We start from the raw sequence: 24,869 nt of genomic DNA, 5'->3' as shown, positions 1-24,869 counted from the left end.
AAGCTCTAGTTACCTGCACTGCAGGCCTCTCTGGCTCCAGAAATATTACCGTCAGTTTTCTGACTCAACTCCAAACAAGCAATTCGCTTAACATCGCAAGTTTTTATTATGAGTAGAGGAGCTGATAGAGGATAGAGGTGATAGAAACATAAACAGTTTATTTGGTATGTCTTTCCTCCTATTGGAAATCAGCCCATTGTTTAAGATGCAAAGAAGTAAGTAGCTGGCTATACACAATTCAGTTAATTTTAATAGTATATGGAATCCACTTAAGACAACAGATAATCCAAGTTGCCTTAAACTGAAGGCAATAACGAATGGATAACTCCCAATTTTTATAAACAGCAAGAATAGTCCTCTTTCTCAAAACCTCTCAAACTGAAAGTTCATCTAGTTACAGGAATTCAAATTTGTTCAGAACTCATCTCCTTTTTTTCTTTTAAAAGCAGCACTTGCCTGTTAAAAATTTTGGAAACAAAAATATTATAATCAGGAGAAAAATGTCTGCTATTATGTCTCATTACTTTACGTACTTAAACATTTTTTGAAACCATATTTCATATATAGTTAAAATTCTGACTTAATTCTATTAAAAGTATAAATTATGTGTGTGTGTATATATACATATATATATGCAGTTGCATTGATGTGTTTGTGTATTTAGCAAGCCTAAAGAAAAAGAAGAAACTCATCCCACTGCCCAGTGACATATTTTCATGTGTCCTAAAAGAGCTCTACAGATATCTGTGTATATACATAGATTATATGATACAAAAACTTTAATTACCTTCTTCACAAAATATGTAGAATGTTTTCACTTTCGATAAGGTATCTTCTGCAACAGTTGTTTTTGAAAAAGATTTATTTATGCATAGAAGAGCTGGGGTGTAGGTCAGAAGTATGGGGTGGGGGTGAAAGGATTCACCAGAGACAGAGTGGGGAGCAGAACAGGTGGATCTACTGAAACACACTGCTGAGGGGAGCAGCAGATGAGACAGGAGAGGTCTGCTGCACCATGTGGGTCAGCTCCCTGGCTAGAGATTGAACTCAGGCCATAGAGATGATAGCTTAAACCCTAGGTCACCAGGAAGGCCCTGCAACAGTTTTTAACTCCTACATAGTATTTAGTTGTATGGATGTACTATAACTTGCTTAATCTACAATTTGGGACATTTAAATTGTAAGTAGGTTTTGCTGCTACAAAATGACATCATGTATATGCCCAGATTATGCCTTTAAAACTATTCATACTTTTCCAGTTTAAACCTGTGTTTACTTAATGTTAGTAAAAAATTATTTTATGTAATTACTGTATGCTAACATGGATTGCCATTTATTTTTCTTTTGATAGATTCAGAATCATGGGAGAATTTTAGTAAATGGATCACTGTCATGGATATGTTTGTTTATTCTAGTGAGGACGGACAATAAAGAAATTACTTGTTGACCAACTGTTGCAAGTACAATATAAATTCAAAAACTAAGAATTGCAAGAATTTACTGGGATGAAGATTTTCAGCAAGCACTTATGTTATATCTGAACATTAGAGCGCAAGCTCAATACTACATGTTGATTATAGGATTCACATGCTGTGACTATGCATTTCTCATAAATTTAAAATAAACAAAAAAGGACACTCCCCCAAATCCTATAATAGTATAAAGAGTTGGGGGAATCCCTTACAGGAATGAAGGGCCTTCTACTTGCAGTTACAGTTTTAATTCACTTTGTATTAAATTCTTTTCTGCAGTTGATTTTGTATTAGTTCAGCTACTTTTATAGTGGATGTAGTATCATACATCAAGACACATGTTTTGTTTTTTTACTTTTTTTTTTTTTAAAGATTTATTTGTACGTACAGAACTGGGGTGTAGGCCAGAGACTCAGGGTGGCGAAAGACTTCACCAGAGACAGAGTGGGGAGCAGAACAGGCAGATTGAGGAAGTACACTGATGAGGGGAGCAGCGGGCGGGTCAGGAGAGGTCTGCCACACCATGTGGTCACCTCCGGGGCAGGCGGGAATCGAACTCATGCGGAAGTGGTTTCAGCTTCTTAGTGCAGTGCTTTAACCCACTGAGCCACCAGGGAGGGCCTGTTTTTTTACTTTTTATGTCGAAGAACTGGGGTGTAGCCAGAGGTGCAGGGGGTAAGAGGATTCACCAGAGACAGAATAGGGAGCAGAACAGGCAGATCTACTGAAATGCACTGCTAAGGGGAACAGCAGGTAAGACAGGAAAGGTTCTCCCGTGGGATAACTCCCTAACCAGGGATTGAACTTGGGCCGTGAGTAGGGAGAGTGACAGTGCTGAGACTTAAGTCCTAGTTACTAGGGAGGTCTATCAAGATGTATGTAATGTAAATTATTATTTATTAAGAGAAGACAATGGAGGTGAAAATGTTTTAATATTGTACATCTAAGAGTTTTGATGGTAAAGTTCTCCAAGCATTGTTGGTTGCTTTCATTGTAATTACTATTCATAGCACATGTAGTTCATTATATACCAAAAAGTGTTTTCTTACATGCTCGAATAGAGTAATAAATTTGAATTTGAACACCTACTTACTTTCAGCACTTCAGCCTAAATCTCTTAGTGTAATACATACTTGAGTATTTATTGTAATTGATTAGTATAGTGTTTTTTTCCTAACAGTTTGGATTCTGTTCTATTCTAATATTTTTGTAATTGTATTTTTAGCAATGTTAGCTAAAAGTTAAGAAGGTGTAAGTTTAAAGAGAAATATAAATCACTGATAATTATTCTTGCCATAGAACAATGTAGTATGTTTGTATATTCTTTTTTGCTTTTAGGCCAAACACATGGCTGCACTTAAAAATATTTCAAAATTGAGCATGGGGTATTGTTAGAAATTGAGAATTGAGAAATGACAGCTAACATTTTAAACATTTAGTACATGTGAACTTTAAGTTTCTACATAAAATAACATAATAAACCCATGAATTAGGTACCATTAATTTTATTTTACAGATGATAAAAATGTGGGCATAAAAAGAAAACATTACCTATCCAAGGTCACCCTTTTAGTAAATGATAAACACATGAATTTTATCATAATCCTTAGCATTATTACTATTATTATTTATTGTTATAATTACAAAATTGTATATTTTTTGACTAGTAGCTACTAGACAGTTGCTCATAATTATTTAAAGGTCACAGATCCCTTTGAAAAATTGATAAAAGCTGCAAATTTTTCCCCAGGAGAATGAGAATGTATTGTGAGCTTTTTTTTTTTTTTTTGCATAACATTTCAATCTGGACATGTATGTTTTGCAGTCTCTCTGTGAACCCTAGAATAAAAGTCAAATTTTAACAAGTATAAATCATTTTGTTTGCTTGTTAAAATGAAGGTTACTTAATCTTATGCCCCAGACTCTAGAGTTGGGTTTAGAATCTGGCTTCTTAACAAGTCTCAGATAATCTTCCTATAGGATGTTTTTAAGAGTATTTACAAAACTGTCCTCAAGTTAAAAATCTTTTTCCTCCACTGTATTGTATTGTTAAGTTTCAGAACAATACAATTGCGAAATATTTTGAAGTAGGTATTTATTATCAAATGACTTTATATAATACTACAACTGCTGTTAAAACTTTGATGTTGACACCATATATATATATATTTTTTTTTTGGTAATACTCCAGTCTACTTGTATTTCCAAAATTTCTGTTTAGAAGACTCTAATGGATGGGTGTCTGGATCATATATATATATGATATATATATTTTTTAATTTAAATATGCCCTAATTGTTTGAAAAATAGGCTGCAGAAATGATTTATTGCTTTTTTTTGGTAAACAGTTACTGTACCACTGTTAAAACAGAATTTTCTCTGGGAAACTATGTTTCTTAAACCATTTTTTAAATTAAATACTCATTAAAAATTTCTCTAATTTTTATTTGTAGGATGAGCTTTCTGATGTTAGTCAAGGAGGATCGAAAGCTACCACTCCAGCATCACTAGCTGCTTCAGATGTGGCAGCAGTTTCTACTGATACTCCCTTAAAGGAAGACAATGAAGGATTTGTGAAAGTTGCAGATACCCCAAATCAGTCAGAGATAAGCAAGCATATTGAAGTACAGGTAGCCCAGGAAACTAGAAATGTGTCAACAGGTGAGTGACCCTAGTGCTTTACTCACTGGACAGGCATTCAATAAATTCAGATGATGTGGGACTGAGAAAATAGGCCTTTAGGGTGTTGCTACTTTAAATCAATTCTTTATACTCAATTGTAAAAAACTTAAAAGCAGTGATTCAGGTTGTGGAGATAAAATACTGGGATCTGCGAAATTGGAGAACTGAAAGGTGGAAGAACCCCTGTCCCTACCTTAGCTCATTCGTCTTCAGTGGCTGTATTCTGCAGTTTAAATAGGAGTGAAAATGGAGTAACGACCTGGGCTGCACATGCCTGTTTTAGAAATCACAAAAATTCTATTTGGCTGTTCATTAGGTTCTGATATTGACGTTAATTGTGTAGATGACACACTGTCTAATCTTGTTTCCTAGAATCTGCTTTTAAAAATTTTTTATGATCAGATGATATACAATCATAGTAGCAACAGGCTTTCCTATTAAGAGCAGGGTGTGGTGTATAAATTATCGATGTCATCTTGTCCTTTCCTAAGGCTCTGTTGAAAATGAAGAAAAGTCAGAAGTTCAAGCAATCATTGAATCCACTCCTGAGTTGGATATGGACAAAGATCTCAGTGGATATAAAGGCTCAAGGTACTGTGAACTAGGACATTTGATCCTTTTTCCCTCTTCCAGAATCATACTGTTGTTCCCATGTCTTTTTCCAGACCACCTGCATTAAAATTTTGCTGAAAAATGTTGGTATTATATTCCAGTTTCTGTTTTTGAAACTGACCTGATACATAGTTTAAACATTCTGTGAAATACTAACTTCGCAACATCAGGGATAAGGAGCATATAAAAGGATAGGGGAGAAAAAGACAGCTAAAGGGGTATTCCATCTTTTCTAGAACTTGAGGAAGCATAGGAGGAGGAGTAGGAGAAAGTAACAGTTTGAATAAACTTTGTTCTTTCCTTAGATCAGGAAGAAGAGAATGTATTCTCAGAGAGAGAGTAATGAACTCATTAGAAGAAATTAGTTTCGTTTTACAAGGAAAGGAAATTTAGGGGTGGAAGAAAACAGTTTTGTATCACCTTAATCAAGGTTATCTGAAATGTTTTGATGCTGAAGTATGTCAGACAGGAGTTACTCTTTAAAGTTTTGCCATTAAATGCTACTCTGAGCATAATAATTACCTTCTTGTAACAATGTTTTTCTAAGACTTTTTTTTTTGCATTGAATCATTGGGCCATTGGCATTTTAATTTTTAATATTATTACATACTGCCAACCTGTGCTTGAGAAAAATAAAACCATTTGTGCCAATTTATGCCCAGATGGCATAAAACATTGTAGTTAATATCATGGACTCTTTCACTTGTTTGTGAAAATTTTTAACCTCTTTAGTTTCCTGAGCTGTAAAACTGGGTTAATAGCAGCCCCTTGTTTGTATTAAATCTCTGTGAAGATTAAGAAGGTAATCTACATAAAACATTTAGACTAGTGGCTGCTAGGAAGCAGCATAGTGGTCTCTGTTAGCTACCACTTAATGTTCATTTGCTGGAATCTACCACAAAGACATTTTGTATTTTCTTCACTAGCTATTTTTGTGAAGTTTGTTGACAATTTTTTAGGAAAACTAGAATCATTTTTTAAAATTACATCTTACGTGTAAATTTCAAGTAAAAAGGTATACTTAATAGTCTCTTGTATTCATTTTACATTGTTATAAAATTTTTGGTGGTACCTGCTGATTTGGTTTTGTTGTTTTTGTTGTATAGTACTCCCACCAAAGGCATAGAGAACAAAGCTTTTGATCGCAACACAGAATCTCTTTTTGAAGAACTGTCCTCAGCTGGCTCAGGCCTAATTGGAGATGTGGATGAAGGAGCAGATTTACTAGGTATGATAGATCACCTGAAGACATTTCATTCCACCTTAAAAATAGGTAGATTATGTCTTCGAGAAATAGGTAGATCAAAAAACATGATTTAACTGAACAGTTCTTTAAAATGTCTGTAACAGCCCAGTGGTACAATTATTGTACTTCTGGGTAATTAATAGGAACTTATTCTTTGAGATCATGATAAGTTTAAATGAAAACATATTTGTATATGTATATGTCAAAAGTTGAGTTGTATTTTAAATTTTAAATTCCTGTAACACAATTTATTACCCTTGCTGTACTGCAATAGTATAACATATAAGGGACATGGTAATATATATGGGTGTGTGTGTGTGTGTGTGTGTGTGTGTGTGTGTGTGTGTGTGTACAGACTGGTGAATAATTAGTTGATTACTTAAGTACATTTTTCTAAATTGTGTTGACATTAGTAGAGTGCTGACTATTTTGAGATTTCACAGACTGTTCTGTTTTACCTTTATTGGGAATGTGATTACTTAAAAGTTTCTATTGTGGAAGAACACCCTGATTTGAAAAAAAAATTACACTTGGCTTTGGGGACCTTTACCAAATAGCTTCACCTCTCTGGGCCCTATTTCTTTGTATATAAAATGGAGGAACTGGACTTTAGTCCGTAGTCCAGGCAAATTGTGATAGGCCAAAATCAGCTTACTTCTAGTATATGTAAATAAAGTTTCTTTGGAACAAAGCCACACCCATTTTTAACTTTCTATCTGTGGTTTTGCACTACAGCAGCAGAGTTGAGAGTTTGTAGAAAAAAAGCATATGGCTTATAAACTTAATATATATACCCTTTCGCCCTTCACAGAAAAAGTTTGCCAACTGCTCTAGGTAATCTCTGAATTTCTTTCAACGATTATTGTGAGATTCTGATTCATGTGAACTAGCATTTATCTTCCTTTCTTATAACTTAAGGCCTTATAGAAATTGAAAATTTTATAATATTAAAAAAATCTGCTCTGGTCTAGGAGAGTGCTGTTGTCAGTTCTTGCGACAACAGAGTACCATTGCTTGAATTAAATGTTTAACTTACTGATTACCCATTTTGCCCTTGATATTTTGAAGTATTTTTTGAAGGAAACACAAATTCTATGTAAACAGCCTACAAGTTTAAGAAAAGTGAAAAGTTTATAAATAGAACTGTTCTTAGTTAGGCAGATTCCCATTTTTAAAAGATTAGAAGAAGTTGAGTTTCATTTCTCAAGGAGGGCTAGAAAAAACTCTTAAGGAACTCTCTAGTTATTCATTTTAGTTTTAGTCAACATTAAATTATATATGAAAAGTACCTTTCAAAATTTGATTACTTTAAAAAACTGATTCCCTGACAATCTTGGAAAGAAAAAATTTTAAATGTTTAAATTATATTCATTAAAATCTACTCTTGGTGTACAGATTTTTTTGAATTAAGCATAAATAGATTAAAAACAAAATGCAAATATTCTGGTTTCCATTCCAAATAAGAAACAGACTATGAACGGCTATCCTTCCCTTTTGCAGTTTTCAGTGTATATATATATATATATCTAGAATATTCTAAATTAGGAGATATATTACCTTTTACTTCATGGCTTATGCTTATATGAATACTTTCTGGTGAAAAATAGTAAATATGACTTATAGGGCAGATATTTGTTCCTCAGCTTTTCTTCCATACAATTCAGTGAGGCAATTGACATTTACTAAAATGAATATTGTTAAGCTTAAAAATTTAGTTCCCCAAGTTCTTTAGTTGATTTTGGATTGATTAATAAGTACATAGTCCACTTCTGTAATTCATTTTTCTAATTATTATAAAACTTCTCTTTAAGGAGAACATACATATTTTTGCAGTCATTACACATGTACTCAGTAATTCTTTTGATTTTTATCACGATTGGTATCTCATCCCTTGACTTTACTGTTTTCATTGACTCTTTTCTCCCTTCACTTTAGTCATTTATCCCCATGGTCACATTCTAGGCGTTGGAAATCATACTTTGGGGGTTTCTTTTGGTTAACTTATATATTTTAAACTTCGCTGTCCTTGCACGTTCAGGTATTTTCCATTTAAAAATAAAAATACTGTCCTCTAGCTCTGTATCTTTAGTGCCATGTCACGCTGTCACCCCTGTCTTCCTAATAAACTGTCATGCAGAGGTAGTTATTGATGGGTGTTTGTTGGGTGCCTGGCACCATTCTAGACATGTCAGTGATCAAGCAGACTTCTTGAAGGTGTGGACAGCATTTCCCAGTTCCATGTGCACCTTATTCCACTGCAGTGTCGCATTCTCCCTTATACTCTCCTGACCTTCAGCAACCTGCTTGTTTTCTGTATTCAGATGTTTCTTAGTTATTTTACATGACTTCTCAAAGATTAGGTATTTATCTTTAAAACTGTCTCCTAGATTTCTGTGATAAGACTTTCTTGCATTGTTTTCTGCCTCTTACCCTTCCTTTGTAGTGTTCGCAGAATCCTCTTCTGCCTACCTTTCAGATGTCAGTGATCCTATCTCAGTACTGCTTCTTTGTTTGGGAAATCTTTTTTGCTATTGTGTTTTCTGGCTTTCATGGCTACAAAACTTTCTTTGTCCCAAAGTTTTTCTTCTTTTGTCTCCATCCAAGAGCTTTTTCTAGAGACCCAGACTATTCTAAACAGCCCACAAAAACCTCTAAGATGCTTTGTATGGCTTTACATTTGATTTCCCTAAAGCTTAGTTCACCGTCTTTATTGTTCTGTCCCAGTTAGGCTGTTCTTACAAGAAAATGTACCATGTCAGTGGGATTACTTTACCATCCACTCAATTCTCCACCCTAGATCTCTACTACTACTCCTGTAACCAATCAAGACTTTTTTTTGTTCCCTTTAAAAAGAAATCTATATAATTCTTCTTGCCTCTGTTTAATAGCACATTATCCTTTTCCAGAGGATCCCCTAGTTAAAGCTTAGTGTGCCTGAAATGTATTCCATGGCATTGCATTTTATTGGTTATTCCACTCTAGTTCCTTTTACTTTTTTATGTACCTATCTTCCTGGATAGACTATAAACTCAATATGGTCAAGACAACAATGTCTTGCTCACTGTTGTATCTTTAGCGTATAGCACAGCAGCTAAATTAGTGAATTAGCAAATACTTAGAATAATTTCATTTTACCTCTACATCTATGATTCTTTACCTTTTGAAGTTAAAACTCCTTTACAAGAGATTTTTCTAGGAGAGCAATATACTGTTGGAGAGATGCACAAACAGAACTAGCTAAAATTGTGCATACTTTCTTAAGAGATTGACACATCATTTGGAAGCCCATCTGTGGACCTGGCTTGAAAATTGGTTGTAAAATCCAAATGAAACACCTATGATTTTTAAAAATTACAAGCAGTTTTGGTTGTGTTTTTTTTTTTTTGCAGTTTTGGTTGTTTTAAGAGGTAAAATTTTCAAGCAAGTTAGATCTAAATTTACTTTCAGTCTTAAATAGAAATGGGAACACTTAATGTTATATTATTCTTCAATGATGAATTATTTTTATGATTTATTTCAACATGAAAATTTCAGACAAATCTGTTGATCATATATTAACTTTATATTACATTTTAAAAGAACTTTTTGAAAATGTGTAAACTTTAAAATCTACCTTGTGTAGAATATGATTTCCATGTAGTACATATTTCCAAGTATTTTCTTATCTGTAATGTTTACACTTTGTGTGTATTAAATGGTTTCCCTACATCTTTTTGACATTTTGTTTCCTCTCATTTTGAAGTAAATGAGTGTAGATCTCACTTTCTGATAATCAATCTAATTGAGATTCTCATTCACTTTTCTCTTGGGCTGCTTACCCAGGGGAATATTCTGGTGTGTATGCTTTTAAGTACTTTAATATTACTGCTTTTTGAGCTAGGTGTTCATGGCTGCTATTTTCATTTAATGCTTTCTCATTTTTTTTCCCTGCTCAACTTTTTTTTCCCCCCGCATATACTTTCCCTATATGCTTGAGAGTTTATAGCAAACATAGCTACTTTAATTTTTTCAACCAGTCTAAATCCTATTTCTTTTGATTCTATAGCTTTATTAAAAAGTTAGCATTAGGAGTTAAGCAAATATTAGAACATGTCTTGCCAAAATTTATTTTGGAAGTAGAATTTGGAAATTTAAAAAATTTCTTTATTCTCAGCTTTTAGAGACTAAATAATAGATAATAGAATAGGCTAGTATTTCTGACATTTAATTCTTTAAGTTATTAGTGTCCTAATCTTGGAGAATATTTCATATGAATATCATATAAACAAAATATGCATACAGATGTGAGATTTGAGCATTCATAGGTTGGTTTCGTATAAATTATTTTTAAGTAATTTAAAAAGGTGTCTTTTAAGTAAAATAGTTCTTTATTTTTTTTTTAAAGGAACATGATTAACTTCTTTGTCATATGTAATTTTCCTTAGAAATATTTCCTTCTTTAGCTTGGTGATGAATATTACTTTTTCCATTGTATGTGCTTTTATTAGCTCATTTCTTGGGATGAATAAGCATTTTATTTGTCTTGCTTTTTTTCGTTTTTTTAATTTCTTGAGATATAGCCTCTAGTTTGTTGTTTCACTTTTTTTCACTTTCTTATGAATAGAAAATTAAATAACTTTCTTCTTCCAAAGATCACTATATTGGCTCTTGCACTGAATACCTGTCTACCTCACAGTATTCATTAAATTAAATGTGAGCTACACAGTGACAACTGAACATTATCATTCCAAAGGTGGCAATTTGAAGGAAACTTTATTATAAAGCTTTCAATCTATAATTATATTCAGTTTTATTGTTAAGAAAAAATTGATAAAACATTTAGGTATAACATCAGAGAACATCTTTGTGAATGATGGAACTCACCTTAATTTCTGTCTTTTGTACATCATTATGTATTAAGCCATAACATTGTGACCTCAGATGTTTTTCATATCATGCCTAAAACTCTATAGATTAATAATCTATTTTCATGCTGTTTCTTACATAAACATTTCTTGTTCTTTGTTTTTGCTTTACATGGAATGCATGGGCTTTAAGAACATAATTTCTTTGGTAAGGCTTCATCCACACTGGGGTTCTTTCTTTTTTTAGGCCTTGTTTCTACTGTTCTCTACTAATAAGACCTAGATTTTAGGCAAAAGACTCCTACTAGCTGTGGTTTGGAAAGAATTTTTGGCCCATATTAATGCTATTGTCTTTCCCCCTTTAAATAATACTACATTAAAATAATAATAATGCTACATTTTAGAATATTTGACAGAAAAATCTTGGTCCTTTTGAAATGTTATTTATGAGAAAATCTAGATTAAAAGTTATAGAAAGTTGCTTGACAAAGTCTTCAATTTTGTTTTCTGATGGGTATTTATTTATAATTACACAATTCAGTAGGTCAAGTGAAATTATAGACCAAATAAGAAAATTTATAAAATAAAATTTATGACTAAAGCTTATGTTCATGTAATTTGATTTATCTGTTTTCAACATTTTTATCTTTTTCTTTGATAGGAATGGGTCGTGAAGTTGAAAATCTTATATTAGAAAATACACAACTGTTGGAAACCAAGTAAGTATACACAAAATGTTAACACAGATATGCTGTATTTTCTTCTCATCTAAGTCAGTTACATTTCTTCAGCTTAACATAGCATTAATATGGTCTACCCCATTTTGCACCCCTCCTCTACATGTTGGCGTGTGAGAACACATATATAAACAGTCAAGGGGACCTAATTTCAATGGTGAATATGTTTTATTATTTTTTTCTCCCAGAAATAGATTTTCATCTCCTTTCTACTGTAAATATTCCATGCCTTTCTCTTTAACCTTCTCTTTGTGTTCTGTGCCTTTTTTGCTTCCTCCTCTATAATTTATCTATTATTTCTTCTCCTAAGATTTTTATTTCTGCATAAGTATTTTGATCTAATCCCAGCCTGCCTCTTCAGGGGTCTGCTCCCTAATGCAAGTTCTCCAGTGCAATTTGTAGAGTCTTAGACCTTCATGAATTTTGGAATCTTGTTCAGTGAGACAGGGCCTGGGCTATGTCATTAATAAGATTAGATTCATTGGTCAGTTTACTGTGTTATAGCTCCTTTGCAGTATCTGTATGTACACAAAATAGAATGCCACTGTAATGAGCATTCTATACCCACCATACCCAAAAGGAGCTAGATGGTAGATTATTGCTTCAATTTTTTTCTAGTTTGGAGTTTTTTCTCATTAATTACTAAAGATAATTGCAAAGAGTACTTCTATTTTATGATTAGATAATATCTTTTCAGTACAATAGTACTTTTATGGGAGCTGTTTTTAAAATGTTTAATCCTAATTCTGTCTTTTTATTTGTAATGGTCTACCTTGCTTTATCTGTTTATTCTCCATACATATGAAGAGTTTCCCCCCTTTAGTCATATACATCAGAAAGGAGATCTTTGAGGCATTCACATATGCCTCAAATAAGGCAACTTTATGATTGTATAGTCAACTAGTCTACAATTGAATACACTGAAAGATGGAAAGAATATTTTTGTAAAGATGCACTTGAAATGTGTTTTTCTTAGAAATGCTTTGAATGTAGTGAAGAATGACTTGATAGCAAAAGTGGATGAGTTGACCTGTGAGAAAGATGTGCTACAAGGGGAATTGGAGGCTGTTAAACAAGCCAAACTAAAGCTTGAGGAAAAAAACAAGGAATTGGAGGAAGAGCTGAGGAAGTAAGTTTTCATTATGTTGTTCTAAATCAAACTGTCTTTGCTCTGGTGTATCACAGAAAGTAACAAGTGTAACCCAAAGATAATGGCTTCAGACCGCTAGCCAGGAATGCCCACCAGCCACCTGGGATGGGCAATGGCCCTGCTGATTGTGCTCTGCGTGGCCCCTTCACTTACTGAAAATTACCATTTTTTGATGTCATAATGTGAGAATTGTTATAACTGTTCAAATCTCACTAAAAGGAAAATCAAACATTTTTCTTCACCTGGTTTTCTTTAACACTGGTTTCTTTAAATTCTAAGAACACTTTTATAACATTTCCCTTAGATGAAGGCAGATAAATTCTCTACTAAGGAGGTAAAAATAATTAAGGTGGTAAATTGTGGGCCTATTCTGTTACTCTTTGTAAAGAAAACTCACTCACTTCAAATAATGCGTTTTGGTCTTTCTCCCTATTAGAGCTCGTGCGGAAGCTGAAGATGCACGGCAAAAAGCAAAAGATGATGACGATGTAAGTTTACAATTTTGGAAATTTTTCCTTACCATGTTTTTGTAAATATGAAAAATTTGAGGAAACCTTGGTAATTAAGCTTTGGATATAGCACTGTAAAGATATTTTAAAGTAAAAGGCTTATTTACGGTGATGAATAGAATACTCCTACAAGTCTCTACACACTAAGCTTCCTAGCTCCATGTGGCTCTTCTCCTACTGTGTTTGCATGTTTGAGCTCAAGGACCAAGTGGGCATCTTGGATTTTTTGGTTGGTTGTTTTGTTTCAATTTTTGACTTAGAAATATGAAAGCTTTAAAGTTGTTTAATAATATCAAACATCAAAAGATGAAGCCTACATCTTTAATACTAGCCAGTTAACCCATATTGTGTCAACATTTATAAATGTGAAGGAAAAATTTGAGCATCTTGTTAACATTATTAGCATACTAGTAAATCTGTGGGTGGCTAGATTAGCATTCCCATTACAGGTGTTTGCTGGGCTGGCGTCACACTGAAGTATATGGGGGTCCTGGACAGAAGGATAGTTGGCTTTTTATTTTTTCAATGTTGTTTTTCTTGAAAGCTATACTATTTGATAGGTCCAAAAATATATGTGATATGTAAGTTATAAAGCATAATAAATTAACATTATGAACCCACCACCTAACCGAAGATCTAGACATTGTCAAACATTCAAGCTACCTTGCTCCTACCTTCTATAGGAAATTACTGTTCTGTATTTCTCATTGTCTTACTGTTACAGCATAGCCCAGCGTAGACTTGGGCTGCCTGTCTGTGGAGCCTCACCCACACACTCAAAATGTAATTTTCTGCAGGCACACACAGAAAGGGTAATGGGCTTATTTACAAAAAGGGAAAAGGAAAAAGAAACAACCCAGGGAAAGAGAGAGGGATACAAAGTAGTGGAATACTTTACCAGCAGGGCTAACTTGGAGCTCTAGTCCCAAAATAAGGCTGCTACCCCCAGTTACACGATCTGAGAACAGTTGCTCCAGAGAGAACAGTTACCTCTCCAGAATGTCAGTTGGAAAACTGCTCACTATTTATCCCCCAAAGTCCCAGAATGCCTGCTTAGCTCCGCTGGTAGGCCCTCACAGTTCTCTCCTTGGTGCTGCTGGGAGTTGTAGTTTTCCAATCACTGGACTAGGGGATGGGATCCAGAAAGCTGGAGTAGGGGGTGGAGTCTACAAGACTCTGCAGAGTTCTTTTAGGACATCCTTCCCCTTAACATTACCTTTAACAAAATAATATTTTCATACTAGACATGTAAACCATACTAAAAAATATTATATAATTTTGTTATTTTTACATTTATTTTCTCTTTAGTCTCTGAGATTTGCTTCTTATACTCAGTATTGTTTTTAAGATTCCTCTGTGTCATAATTTAGTGCTGTGGTTCATGCCTGTTCATTGCTTTATAAGATTCTATTATGTGAATATACTATAATTTATATATCTGTTTTCCTATTAGTGAATATCTAGGTAATTTTCAGCTTTTTACTACCACAAAAATACATGTTGTTATGAATATTATAGTACAGGTATCCTTGCTCGTTTGTTTTTTCCCCCAGGGTGTATGCCCAGTAGCAGGATTATTGTGTTTCAAACTCAGAATCCTTTAATCATTTGGTTTTTGACTTTTATTTAAAGGAGACACCAATTTCTGCAGCAGGAGGAGATTGAAGGAGGTTTTGACCTTTCTTTCTCACTGTCCAAACCTTTCAGCTTTGATCCAAAATATGCATACTTCTCTCAGCCAAACAAAACCCCATAGTTAAATCAAGCTCCCTAAGCCAACCTCCCTCCGCAACAGAGTATTTAGAAATCAGCAGTGCAAGGAAGTTGACTCTAGCATGCCCCATTGGAGTCTTACCATATTCACATCCCTATTTTTTCCAAAAAAGATTACAATTAATACAGTTGTCTCCACATTGCATTGTTTTACTGACTCTTATTGTTGGGTAAATTGGCTAGTCAGTAAATTTATACTTTGCGCTGGCTTTGGTGTAATATGAATTGGTAATTTGCAATAAAAGAATCTCTTTTGGAACCAACTTGTAACTAATTTATGAAGGACTAGCATCTGTTATGAATTTAAAATGTTAGAGCAGTATTTTCAGTTGAACATATTGAATCAAATAGATACCAGTTAGCTTTTAAAATTTACTTTGTAACCTCTGTTTTCTCAAATATTAAAAAATAAGTTGTCTGCCTCTTCTTAGTCATAATTACTGTTATTTTCACAAAATATTTATTTGTGCATATAAGAGCTGGGATATAAACCAGAGGTGCGGAGGGTAAGAGGATTCACCAGAGACATCGCGGAGAGCAGAACAGGCAGATGTACTGGAAATACACTGCTGAGGGGAGCAGTAGGCAGGCCAGGAGAGGTCTGCTGTACCGTATGGGCCACCTCCCTGGTCAGGAATCGAACTCGCAGTAGGTAGCTTCATAGTGCTGTGCTTTAACCTGTTGTACCACTAGGGAGGGCTCAGATAATTTTAGTCATAATTATTTGAACCTCACCAATTAATTTTTATGAAGCTGTTTTTCAGTGATTAGAAATTAAGGATTTGTCTAAAAGTTTAAAGATTTTGTTTGTGTGAGTTAGGCTCTCAGAATGATTTATTTAGTTTTTATTTTATTATAGAGCGATATTCCTACAGCCCAGAGGAAGCGGTTTACTAGAGTAGAAATGGCCCGAGTTCTAATGGAGAGAAACCAATATAAAGAGAGATTGATGGAACTTCAAGAAGCTGTTCGATGGACAGAGATGATTCGGTTAGTATGAGATATACCTCTGGTGATTTTCTGTTATTTCCTGTAATTCCTTGACTCAAAACTAGAGGCAGCCTACCTTCCCTATGACCTATGCCCTGTTCACTAGAAAAGACTTTCTAAAGAAATATTCAGACTTAGTAGTAGTGTGATCAAGGCCAGTAACAGCTCTTGGAGAATGCCCCACAGCCTCTAAAATGCAATTGTTATTATGTATGAATGATGCTTATTTTTCAAAAGAATATAGGCATTGACAGTTCTTTGCAATAATGTCTATGAAAAATCATAGACAACATAGGAAATTAAATCATTTTAATTTAGTGTCTTTTTGAAACATAGTCTTCCTTAACTTCCTACTCCCCAACCCTTCTGACTACACATGCAAAATGCAGCTTTCATGGATCTTAAGTCTCACCTACGGCTGCCATCTAATGGTCATATTCTCAGCAACAATCCTTACTTTAGAGAAAACCCATGAAAACTTGTTAAGTAGTTGTCCCCTAATTTTCCCATATTTTAAAATTGTATTGTAACATACTAACATATTTTAAAGTGTATGAAAATACTTTTCTAAATGCCAGCTTTTACTTCATTGTGATTATATCATTTAACAGTCTATATCCTTTCAGTGTCATATTAGAAGAAAATACTTTCTGTAGCATAATTGCATCTTGCTAAAATTGAAGTTGTTTATACCTGCTAAGAAGTAAGGAGATGAATATTTTAATCTTTTTAATGAACAGAGAAACTAGGGACTAGGAAGTGTCGATTTATTTATGCAGTCAAAAAAGGATAAACTCATGCTCTTCACAGCAACACGGATAAAGCTGGAAGGAATATGCTCAGCAAAATAAGCCAGAAAGAAAAAAAAAAAAAGAATGGTCTCACTTATAGGAGGACTGTGGAAAAAAACAAAAGGAATCAGGGAAAAAAAGTAACTATAATACAGTAAAAACCAAAATCATCAAGCAACTATAGATCAGAGACATTCTATAGGGGTGGTGGAGGGAGAAGGACCAGGTCAGGAGTGGGAAGAGCACAAGGGACTATGGTGATGGTGCACAGGAGAATTGGTGGAGGGAATTTCACAGGGAAACCATACATTGTACAAAAATGAAGGATGATGTAATGAATCTATTTATCAAATTTGAAAGAGAGAGAGATTTATTTACAGGCCAGAGGTGCAAGGATTCACCAGAGACAGAGTGAGGAGCAGAACAGGTAGATTAGATTAACTGAAATATGCTGCTGAGGGGAGCAGCAGGCAAGACAGGAGAGATCTGCTGCACCATGTGGATTAGCTCCCTGGCCAGGGATAGTGTCGTAGTGCTGAGGCTTAACCCCTGGCTCCATCAGGGAGACATGGAAAGTGTATTTTTAACTTTATTAAGAATAAACAATGAAGAGATATTTTAAAAACTGAGGTGTATAGGTAGACTCCACTTTTCATTGCTGTTTCTAATTCTGGCAGCCATAGGTAGTCTATTAAGTATAGACAAGTGGTAGCTTACTTTTATGTTGAATTCAAAATGTTTTTAATTCAGTCCTTGAAAAAAAAGGTAAAAGGGGGCTCTTACAGTGATGGAAGAATCTTTCTCTCTTTACTAAATCAGTTTGGAATGCTTTATTCTCCTGAAAACATTTTTTTTTCCTTGTTGCACTTATTTTTTAAAGATTTCTTTTTTATTTATGCATACTATAACTGGGGTGTAGGCCAGAGGTGTGGGGGGGATGAGAGGATTCACCAGAGACAGAGTGGGGAGCAGACAGGCTGATTGACTGAAATGCACTGCTGAGAGGAGCAGCAGGTGAGACAGGAGAGGTCTGCTGTGCCATATGGGTTAGATTCCTTGCTGGGGATTGAGCTCATGTTGCAGTGGCTGGTAATAGCTTCATAGTGCTGAGCCACCACCAGAGAGGCACATATTCTCCTGAAATTATTTTGAAATGCCTGTCAGTTTTAGTTTATCCACTTCCATTTTGGATGCTGGGGAAATTTTAATCCTGTGAAAGAACAGTAAAGTTGCAAGCTATTTTGTGATAACTGAGAATATAAGACAATAGAGACATTTAAAGACAGGGTTTCATGAGGAAATATTTTGACAAAAGAGGCTATCTTCAATAAAGTTTTTTAGATTTTGACATTCAGGTCTGTTTAACTGTCCATATAGGTGACTCTTTCAATAGATTGAGCTTTCTGTGGGAGGGATAGCATTTTATTTTTCTGAATTGTAGTCTTAGCATACACGATGGGTCAGAGTATTTACTGAATTCAGTTATTGATTCTCCTTTGTGTACTCCTTGAATTTCTTGTTCTTCAGCTAGGAGATGAGAACACCTCAATAATAACACACTTCCTTCTTTCTTTTTTAAATAGTGCATCTAAAGAAAATCCAGCCATGCAGGAAAAAAAAAGGTCAAGCATCTGGCAGTTGTGAGTATCTTAAAAGCACATAGAAAAAAAAAAAAAAGCACATAACATTAGACAGCACTTTGAGATGAGATTACAGTCAAAATTTATTTTCAAGAATGATTTTGTATAATCTTCCTTTTTAAAATTTGAGGTTTATAGCTAAACTGAATTCTTTCTTTTTGATACGCAGTGTACCAGCTCGGTAAGGCTGCTCTTGAAGACAAAAATGATGCTGTCGTAAGCTGCATCATGTTGGCTATGCATTTGTTGAAATCCTCTGCAAAGTTAAATAAACAATGGGGAATTATTTGGAGTTGTTAATTACCTGGATTCCCAAAAGTTAGTTATGTACTGGTTCTTTAATTGTAATGGACATTACAAAGTAATGTCCAATGGAGTTTGAGTAATGTGTATTACGTGTGTGTTTTGGAATTGAATTATCTTTATGCCAGAAGTATTGTTATTACTTATTGTGCTTAAATCTTAACCCTATTTGGTAAACTTGCTCTTTAATAGATGTGTTGATTTTTTTTTGAAGTAGATATGAAAACAATTACTTAAACTGAACTTAATAAGAAAATCTATAAGATGTGTATTAAAATGGTAATATATATCCTAGTACTTTATTATGACTAGTTTTAGATTTGATATACCAAACTTTGTTCAAACCATATAGCCACAACTTTGTTGTTTAACAACCACTAAGCTAGCACCAAGATTGTACTAGCCATAACCATTTTATTTTATTTTATGAAGTACAGTTCCCTGTACTTCAGAACTTCTTCCTTTCATTGTGGGAATTGTTAGTTCAAGATTATTCTTTAGAATGGCATGAATCTGCCATCCTAAGCCATAGCTTCTCTTTCCTGAATGTCTGAGTTTAGCTGTGAGTTATTGCAAAGGCTGCAGTGTGTGACTTACAAAATTTTTTTTTTTTTTTTGCCAATTACTCATTGATTGCTTTGCGAAAGCTATTTGGAGTTTGGAGTGGAAAATTACATATTATTCTTCACAGTGCATGTGATATGCACAAACACACACTTTTCTGCTTTTTAGTTTCAGCCGACTTTTCAGCTCTTCAAGTAATACTACCAAAAAACCTGAACCACCTGTTAATCTGAAGTACAATGCACCGACCTCTCATGTTACTCCTTCTGTCAAGAAAAGAAGCAGCACCTTAGCTCAGCTACCTGGAGATAAGTCGAAAGCCTTTGATTTTCTTAGTGAAAACGAGTAAGTATTTTCCATAATGAATTGTTATGCCCTATACAAGATAACAGTTCAGAATATTCTTGCCCCTTATCAGATCACTTGTGAGGCTTCAGGTAAATCTGTGGAGAAACTCTTTTTTTTAAAGATTTATATATTTTATGCATACAGAACTGAGGTACAGGCCAGAGGTGCAGGAGTGGTAGGAGGATTCACCAGAGACAGAGTGGGGAACAGAGCAGGTAGCTCAACAAAGTACACTGCTGAGGGGAGCAGTTGACAGGTCAGGATAGGTCTGCTGCGCCATGTGGGTCACCCACGGGGCTGGAAATCAAACCCTGCACATAGGGGGCTGCGGTTCACTTGCAGTGCTCTGCTTTAACCCATTTCGCCACCAGGAAGGGCCAAGAAACAATTTTTGTGACTTCATTATCTTTAAGTAAATTATTTGTGGTCAGTACCTTTTAATAATACTGATTTTCACAATTTTCATAAAGAGAAGGAATATTTTGAAGTCTCACTTTTGTTGGTAATGTGTTGATAAATGTTAATAGAAATATTAAAGGCCTATATAAGCCTTGCTCCTAAGTGTTTGAATGTTTTCTTTGGAGTCAGAGGACTTGATTTTCCATCCTGACTATTCTTTAGGTACATGAACTTGAGCAGATTAGCTTCTCAGAGCCCTTCTTTCTTTGCCTATGAGTATGATAAACTACTTCAGAGGTGTTAGGATTGAATTACATAGTGTCTGTAAAAATTCTGACATGTTGGTAGAATTTTTTAACTACATAGCAATTTTCTTAAGAAAATCACCCAAAGAAAGACAAACCATTTTTCGAATCAGTATTTTGCTCTATGACTCTAAATCTCACCAAGTCATTTGGCATTTTGTCTTTTGAAACAAGTTAATGGGGTCCAAAAATTAACCTGTATTATTTCCTAAGGAGAGAATTGATTTATTGATTGTAGTCATTTTTATTTACATTCCCAAGCATTAGAAAATAATCACTTAAGTATTTGTTGGGTGAAAAAAAAAGGATCCAAAAGCATATGAATATTTTTCCTTTATAAATGGCTCAAATCTCAAACATGTAAGAAATTTGGTGTCTGTTATTCAAAATACTGTCACGGCTGTTTGCACATGGACCTTGTATCCTCTGGATAGCTTTAGCATAATACTTCATAAGGAGGAGTTGTAGCTTGAAATAAATATGAAGTCATGTGTTTTTTTTTTTTTTTTGTTATTTTTGTTATCTTAGCAGTAGGGGAACATAAGATACTGTATACATTTAATTAGAAGGAGATTTCTTTTCCTTTTAGAACTGAAGCTAGTTTAGCCTCACGCAGAGAACAAAAGAGAGAACAGTACCGTCAGGTAAAGGCACATGTTCAGAAGGAAGACGGCAGAGTGCAAGCCTTTGGCTGGAGTCTGCCTCAGAAGTACAAACAGGTAAAGTATAAATGTGATAAGAGCATTTAGTGGGAAATGCCTGGACATGAAAGAAAATACACACCCTAAACCTGCTCATTTCGAGTTTTATGGACTTGGCTCACATGTAGAAAGTGTTTAGGATAGTGATTTTCAGGATGTTTTCTAGAAACTTAGAGCACAAAAGAAATGCCTGGAGTCTTTGAGGAGAAAAGAGGGCTCCTCTCAGTAGGAGATGGCCAAGTGTATGGAACTTGTGGAACAGAAGTACTGCTCTGTTTTAATATTTAAATTTTAATTTTTTAAAAAGCAGTATCTGTTATTTAAAATTTTTTAAAAAAAATATTTATTCAAAATAAACTGTTATAAATTAAAAAAAAAGATTTATTCACTTATGCATACAAGAATTGGGGTATAGCCCAGAGGTGAAGGGGGTGGGGGTGGGGGGTAGTGAGAGAATTCACCAGAAGCAGAATGGGGGACAGAACAGGCTGATTGACTGAAATACACTGCTGAGGGGAACAGCGGGTGAGACGGTCTACTACGCCATGTGGGTTGGCTCCCTGACCAGGGATTGAACTCAAGCTACAGGGGCTGGTGATAGCACTCTGCCACCAGGGAGGCCCTATTTAAAAGTTTTAAGAAGGAAAAATGAAAGTTTTAAGGCTTTTACCAGGAACCTTTCAAACCATTGTCTTAAAATTCAGTTTAGGTCTTTGGGAAACATTTTTCTTGTCTATTCCATAGTCCCACCCTACCCCAAAGACTCATTCTTATGCATATATACACATATCCTCACACACCCATATGTTTGCTCATATAAAAACATAATTGAATTTGTTTAACTTTTCTCTACTTGCTACTTGATTAGCTATTTATTTTTCAAATAAGGATGACAAAATTTACTTGAATTTATTTCAAGGATTCAGTACATATTAGCAGTGTGTGTCCATGTCTGAATTGTAAACTTTTGCTTATACTGTCCAATGTATGTTTTTCTGTCCTCTTCCCAATTACTAGGTAACCAATGGTCAAGGGGAAAATAAGATGAAAAATTTACCTGTACCTGTCTATCTCAGACCTCTAGATGAAAAAGATACATCAATGAAGGTAAATAAATTTTGAAGTTAAAGGAAGTCATTTACTGAACTCTGTGTTGGTGAATTTTTCTTCCAAAATCAAAAAGTTTAAACTCTGTTTCTGTAGGTGATGTTATTGCTTATTTTGTCTAATAGCTTTAGACTGGGGTGCATTAAATAATAAAGATCTATATTTATAATCATTCAGTTTTTAAATAAAATGTGACAAGTTCTAAACAGTTTTAGAAAGTGACTTAATGCCCCCCCCTTTTTTTTTTTTTTACCTCTAAAAGCTATGGTGTGCTGTTGGCGTCAATTTATCAGGTGGAAAGACCAGAGACGGTGGTTCTGTTGTGGGAGCAAGTGTATTTTACAAGGACATTTCTGGTTTGGATGCAGAAGGCGGTAAACAGCGAAGTGCATCTCAGAGTAGTTTAGATAAATTGGATCAGGAACTTAAGGTGAGTGCCTGCACTAACATTTGACTTTCTGGCTTTTTATATATTTTATTGTTTGTTTAGTTTCTAATTGGGAGTACTCATGTTTACTCTTCACACTCTTTTTAATCAGCTTTATTGAGCTATATTTAACATACAACAAAGTATGTATGCTTGAAATAAGTACAATTTAAGCAGTTTTGACAAATGTCTATACTTAATGTAACAACCATCACACTCAAACTATAGAACATTTTTGTCACTGATCTACTTTACTAGTTTTAGTTTACCAAAATATTGGATAATTATATTTTTAGCCTTTCAAATAATTTGAAAATAAACTTGAAATAGTTCGTTATTTACTGTAATAACACAGCTACTATATACATATAATTTAAATCTTTGTTTTCCTTACTTTACCTATATAGGAACAGCAGAAGGAGTTAAAAAACCAAGAAGAATTGTCCAGTCTAGTCTGGATTTGTACCAGCACAAATTCAGCTACAAAAGTCATCATTATTGATGCTATCCAGCCAGGCAACATCCTAGACAGTTTCACTGTTTGCAACTCTCATGTTCTGTGTATAGCAAGTGTGCCAGGTAAGAGAATAGCATGTCCCTCCCTTCACACTTTCTGAATCTCCTTCCTTGCCCTGATTTGGTTTCTGAAGATAGACGCACTGCCCTCATAGAATTTGTTCTTTCTAATTTGAGTTTATATTCTAGTTGGAGGAGACCAAAAATAAACTGGAAAGAAATGATTAAACAAGATAGTTTCAGATAGTGTGAAGAAAATAAGACAAGTAATATGAAAAGATGACTGGAAGGCAAAGAGCAAGGGACTATTTATATTAAGATTTATTACAGGGTCTCCCTGGTGGCACAGGGATTAAGTTAGCACCATCAAGCTATTACCAACCACTGTGGCATGAGTTCAATCCCTGGCCAGGGAGCTGACCCAAGGCACAGCTGCTCCCCATAGCAGTGTTGTTTTGTGGATCTTCCTGTTCTCCTCACTCTGTCTCTGGTGAGTCCTCTCACCCACCTTACCCCACCCAGTCCCATACCTCTGGCCCATATCCCAGTTCTTGTATGTATAAATAAATAAGAATAAATCTCTTTAAAAAAGATAAAAGATTGACTACAAAGCAACGTTCTTCTTAATTTCAACATTAGTGATGTTAAAACATTTAGAACTTAAAATGATATATCCACAAATGGGATATGTTAAAAAAAGGGGTGGAATTCTGATACATGCTACAATATGGGTTAATCTTGGAAACATCTTAAAATAAACCAGACACAAAAGGACAAATACTGTGTGATTCCAATTATATGAATTATCCAATGTAGGCAAAATCATATAAGTAGATGGTTTTTTAGTGTCTTACTAATCTTAAGGCACTTTATGGATACTTAGGGTAATTAGTTTTTAATAGTTATGGGTAGAAATCCATATTCAAATAGTAACCTTGATAACTAGTTGTTGTTTTGCTGACTTGTCATACATTTCTAGATTTTTTTTTTTTATGCTTACAGAACTGGGGAATAGGCCAGAGGTGTGGTGGGTGAGAAGATTGACAAGAGACAGAGTGGGGAGCAGAACAGGCAGAACACAAAATACGCTGCTGAGGGGAGCAGTGGGCGGGTTAGCTCCCAAACAGGAGACCAAACTCATGCTGCAGTTGCTTCAGAGAGCTTCTTAATGCATTGCTTTACCCCTTGCGCCACCAGGGAGAGCCCGGTTTCTTTGTTTTTTTAACTTCATTAGGCGATTGTTGAGAGGAGCTTATATTAAAAACAGAAGCAGCAATTCCGACTTCTTCAAGTTTACTTCTGCTTGTAGTAATGGAAGTAGTATCTTAAATTTTTTAGATTGTTTTCTTAATCTGTGAAGGTTATTTAAATAAAATTTAAACTGCCGTCTTAGCACTGTATCCAGATAACCTTCATGTTCACATTCTAATTTCAAACTGAGAGTTTTTTTTTTTTTTTTGAGAAAACATCAATAGAGGTTTATTGATTTTTTTTTTCTATTTTAGGGGCACGAGAAACAGACTACCCTGCCAGAGAAGAACTTTCAGAATCAGGACAGGTTGACAAATCGTCTTTATGTGGAAGTGTGACAAGCAATAGTTCAGCAGAGACAGACAGTCTGTTAGGCGGTATCACAGTGGTGGGTTGTTCTGCAGAAGGCTTGGCAACAGCTGCCACCTCTCCTAGTACCAATGGTGCGTCTCCAGTGATGGAGAAACCGCAAGGTGTGTCTTTTTCCTTACATGTCATCTAC

General features: G+C 34.7%; 1 protein-coding gene across 13 annotated transcripts in view; it reads left to right on the top strand.

Annotated features, from left to right (window-relative positions):
- The window catches only part of SPAG9 (sperm associated antigen 9), an 83,782-nt gene that overhangs the window by 39,504 nt on the left and 19,409 nt on the right, over positions 1-24,869 (top strand). For 7 of the 13 annotated variants that reach the window (XM_004684382.2, XM_004684381.2, XM_004684380.2 and 4 more), the window contains 14 exons: positions 3,926-4,133; positions 4,646-4,745; positions 5,873-5,994; positions 11,518-11,575; positions 12,570-12,722; positions 13,180-13,231; positions 15,885-16,015; positions 18,390-18,446; positions 19,482-19,658; positions 20,955-21,084; positions 22,084-22,173; positions 22,436-22,603; positions 23,008-23,179; positions 24,622-24,840. In XM_004684382.2, the coding sequence (XP_004684439.1) occupies positions 3,926-4,133; positions 4,646-4,745; positions 5,873-5,994; positions 11,518-11,575; positions 12,570-12,722; positions 13,180-13,231; positions 15,885-16,015; positions 18,390-18,446; positions 19,482-19,658; positions 20,955-21,084; positions 22,084-22,173; positions 22,436-22,603; positions 23,008-23,179; positions 24,622-24,840 (1,837 nt within the window). Of the gene's footprint in view, positions 1-3,925; positions 4,134-4,645; positions 4,746-5,872; positions 5,995-9,834; positions 9,847-11,049; positions 11,065-11,517; positions 11,576-12,569; positions 12,723-13,179; positions 13,232-15,884; positions 16,016-18,389; positions 18,447-19,481; positions 19,659-20,954; positions 21,085-22,083; positions 22,174-22,435; positions 22,604-23,007; positions 23,180-24,621; positions 24,841-24,869 lie in introns of all 13 variants that reach the window. The other 6 variants (XM_012726330.1, XM_012726328.1, XM_012726324.1 and 3 more) reach the window with 2 other exon arrangements.

Source organism: Condylura cristata, unplaced genomic scaffold (genome assembly GCF_000260355.1).
Source record: "Condylura cristata isolate star-nosed mole 26May11 unplaced genomic scaffold, ConCri1.0 scaffold00017, whole genome shotgun sequence".
In the NCBI taxonomy this organism is placed as follows: Eukaryota; Metazoa; Chordata; class Mammalia; order Eulipotyphla; family Talpidae; genus Condylura; species Condylura cristata.
The sequence above is the reverse complement of the archived record's forward strand: the minus strand, read 5'-3'. Positions and strand labels throughout refer to the sequence as shown.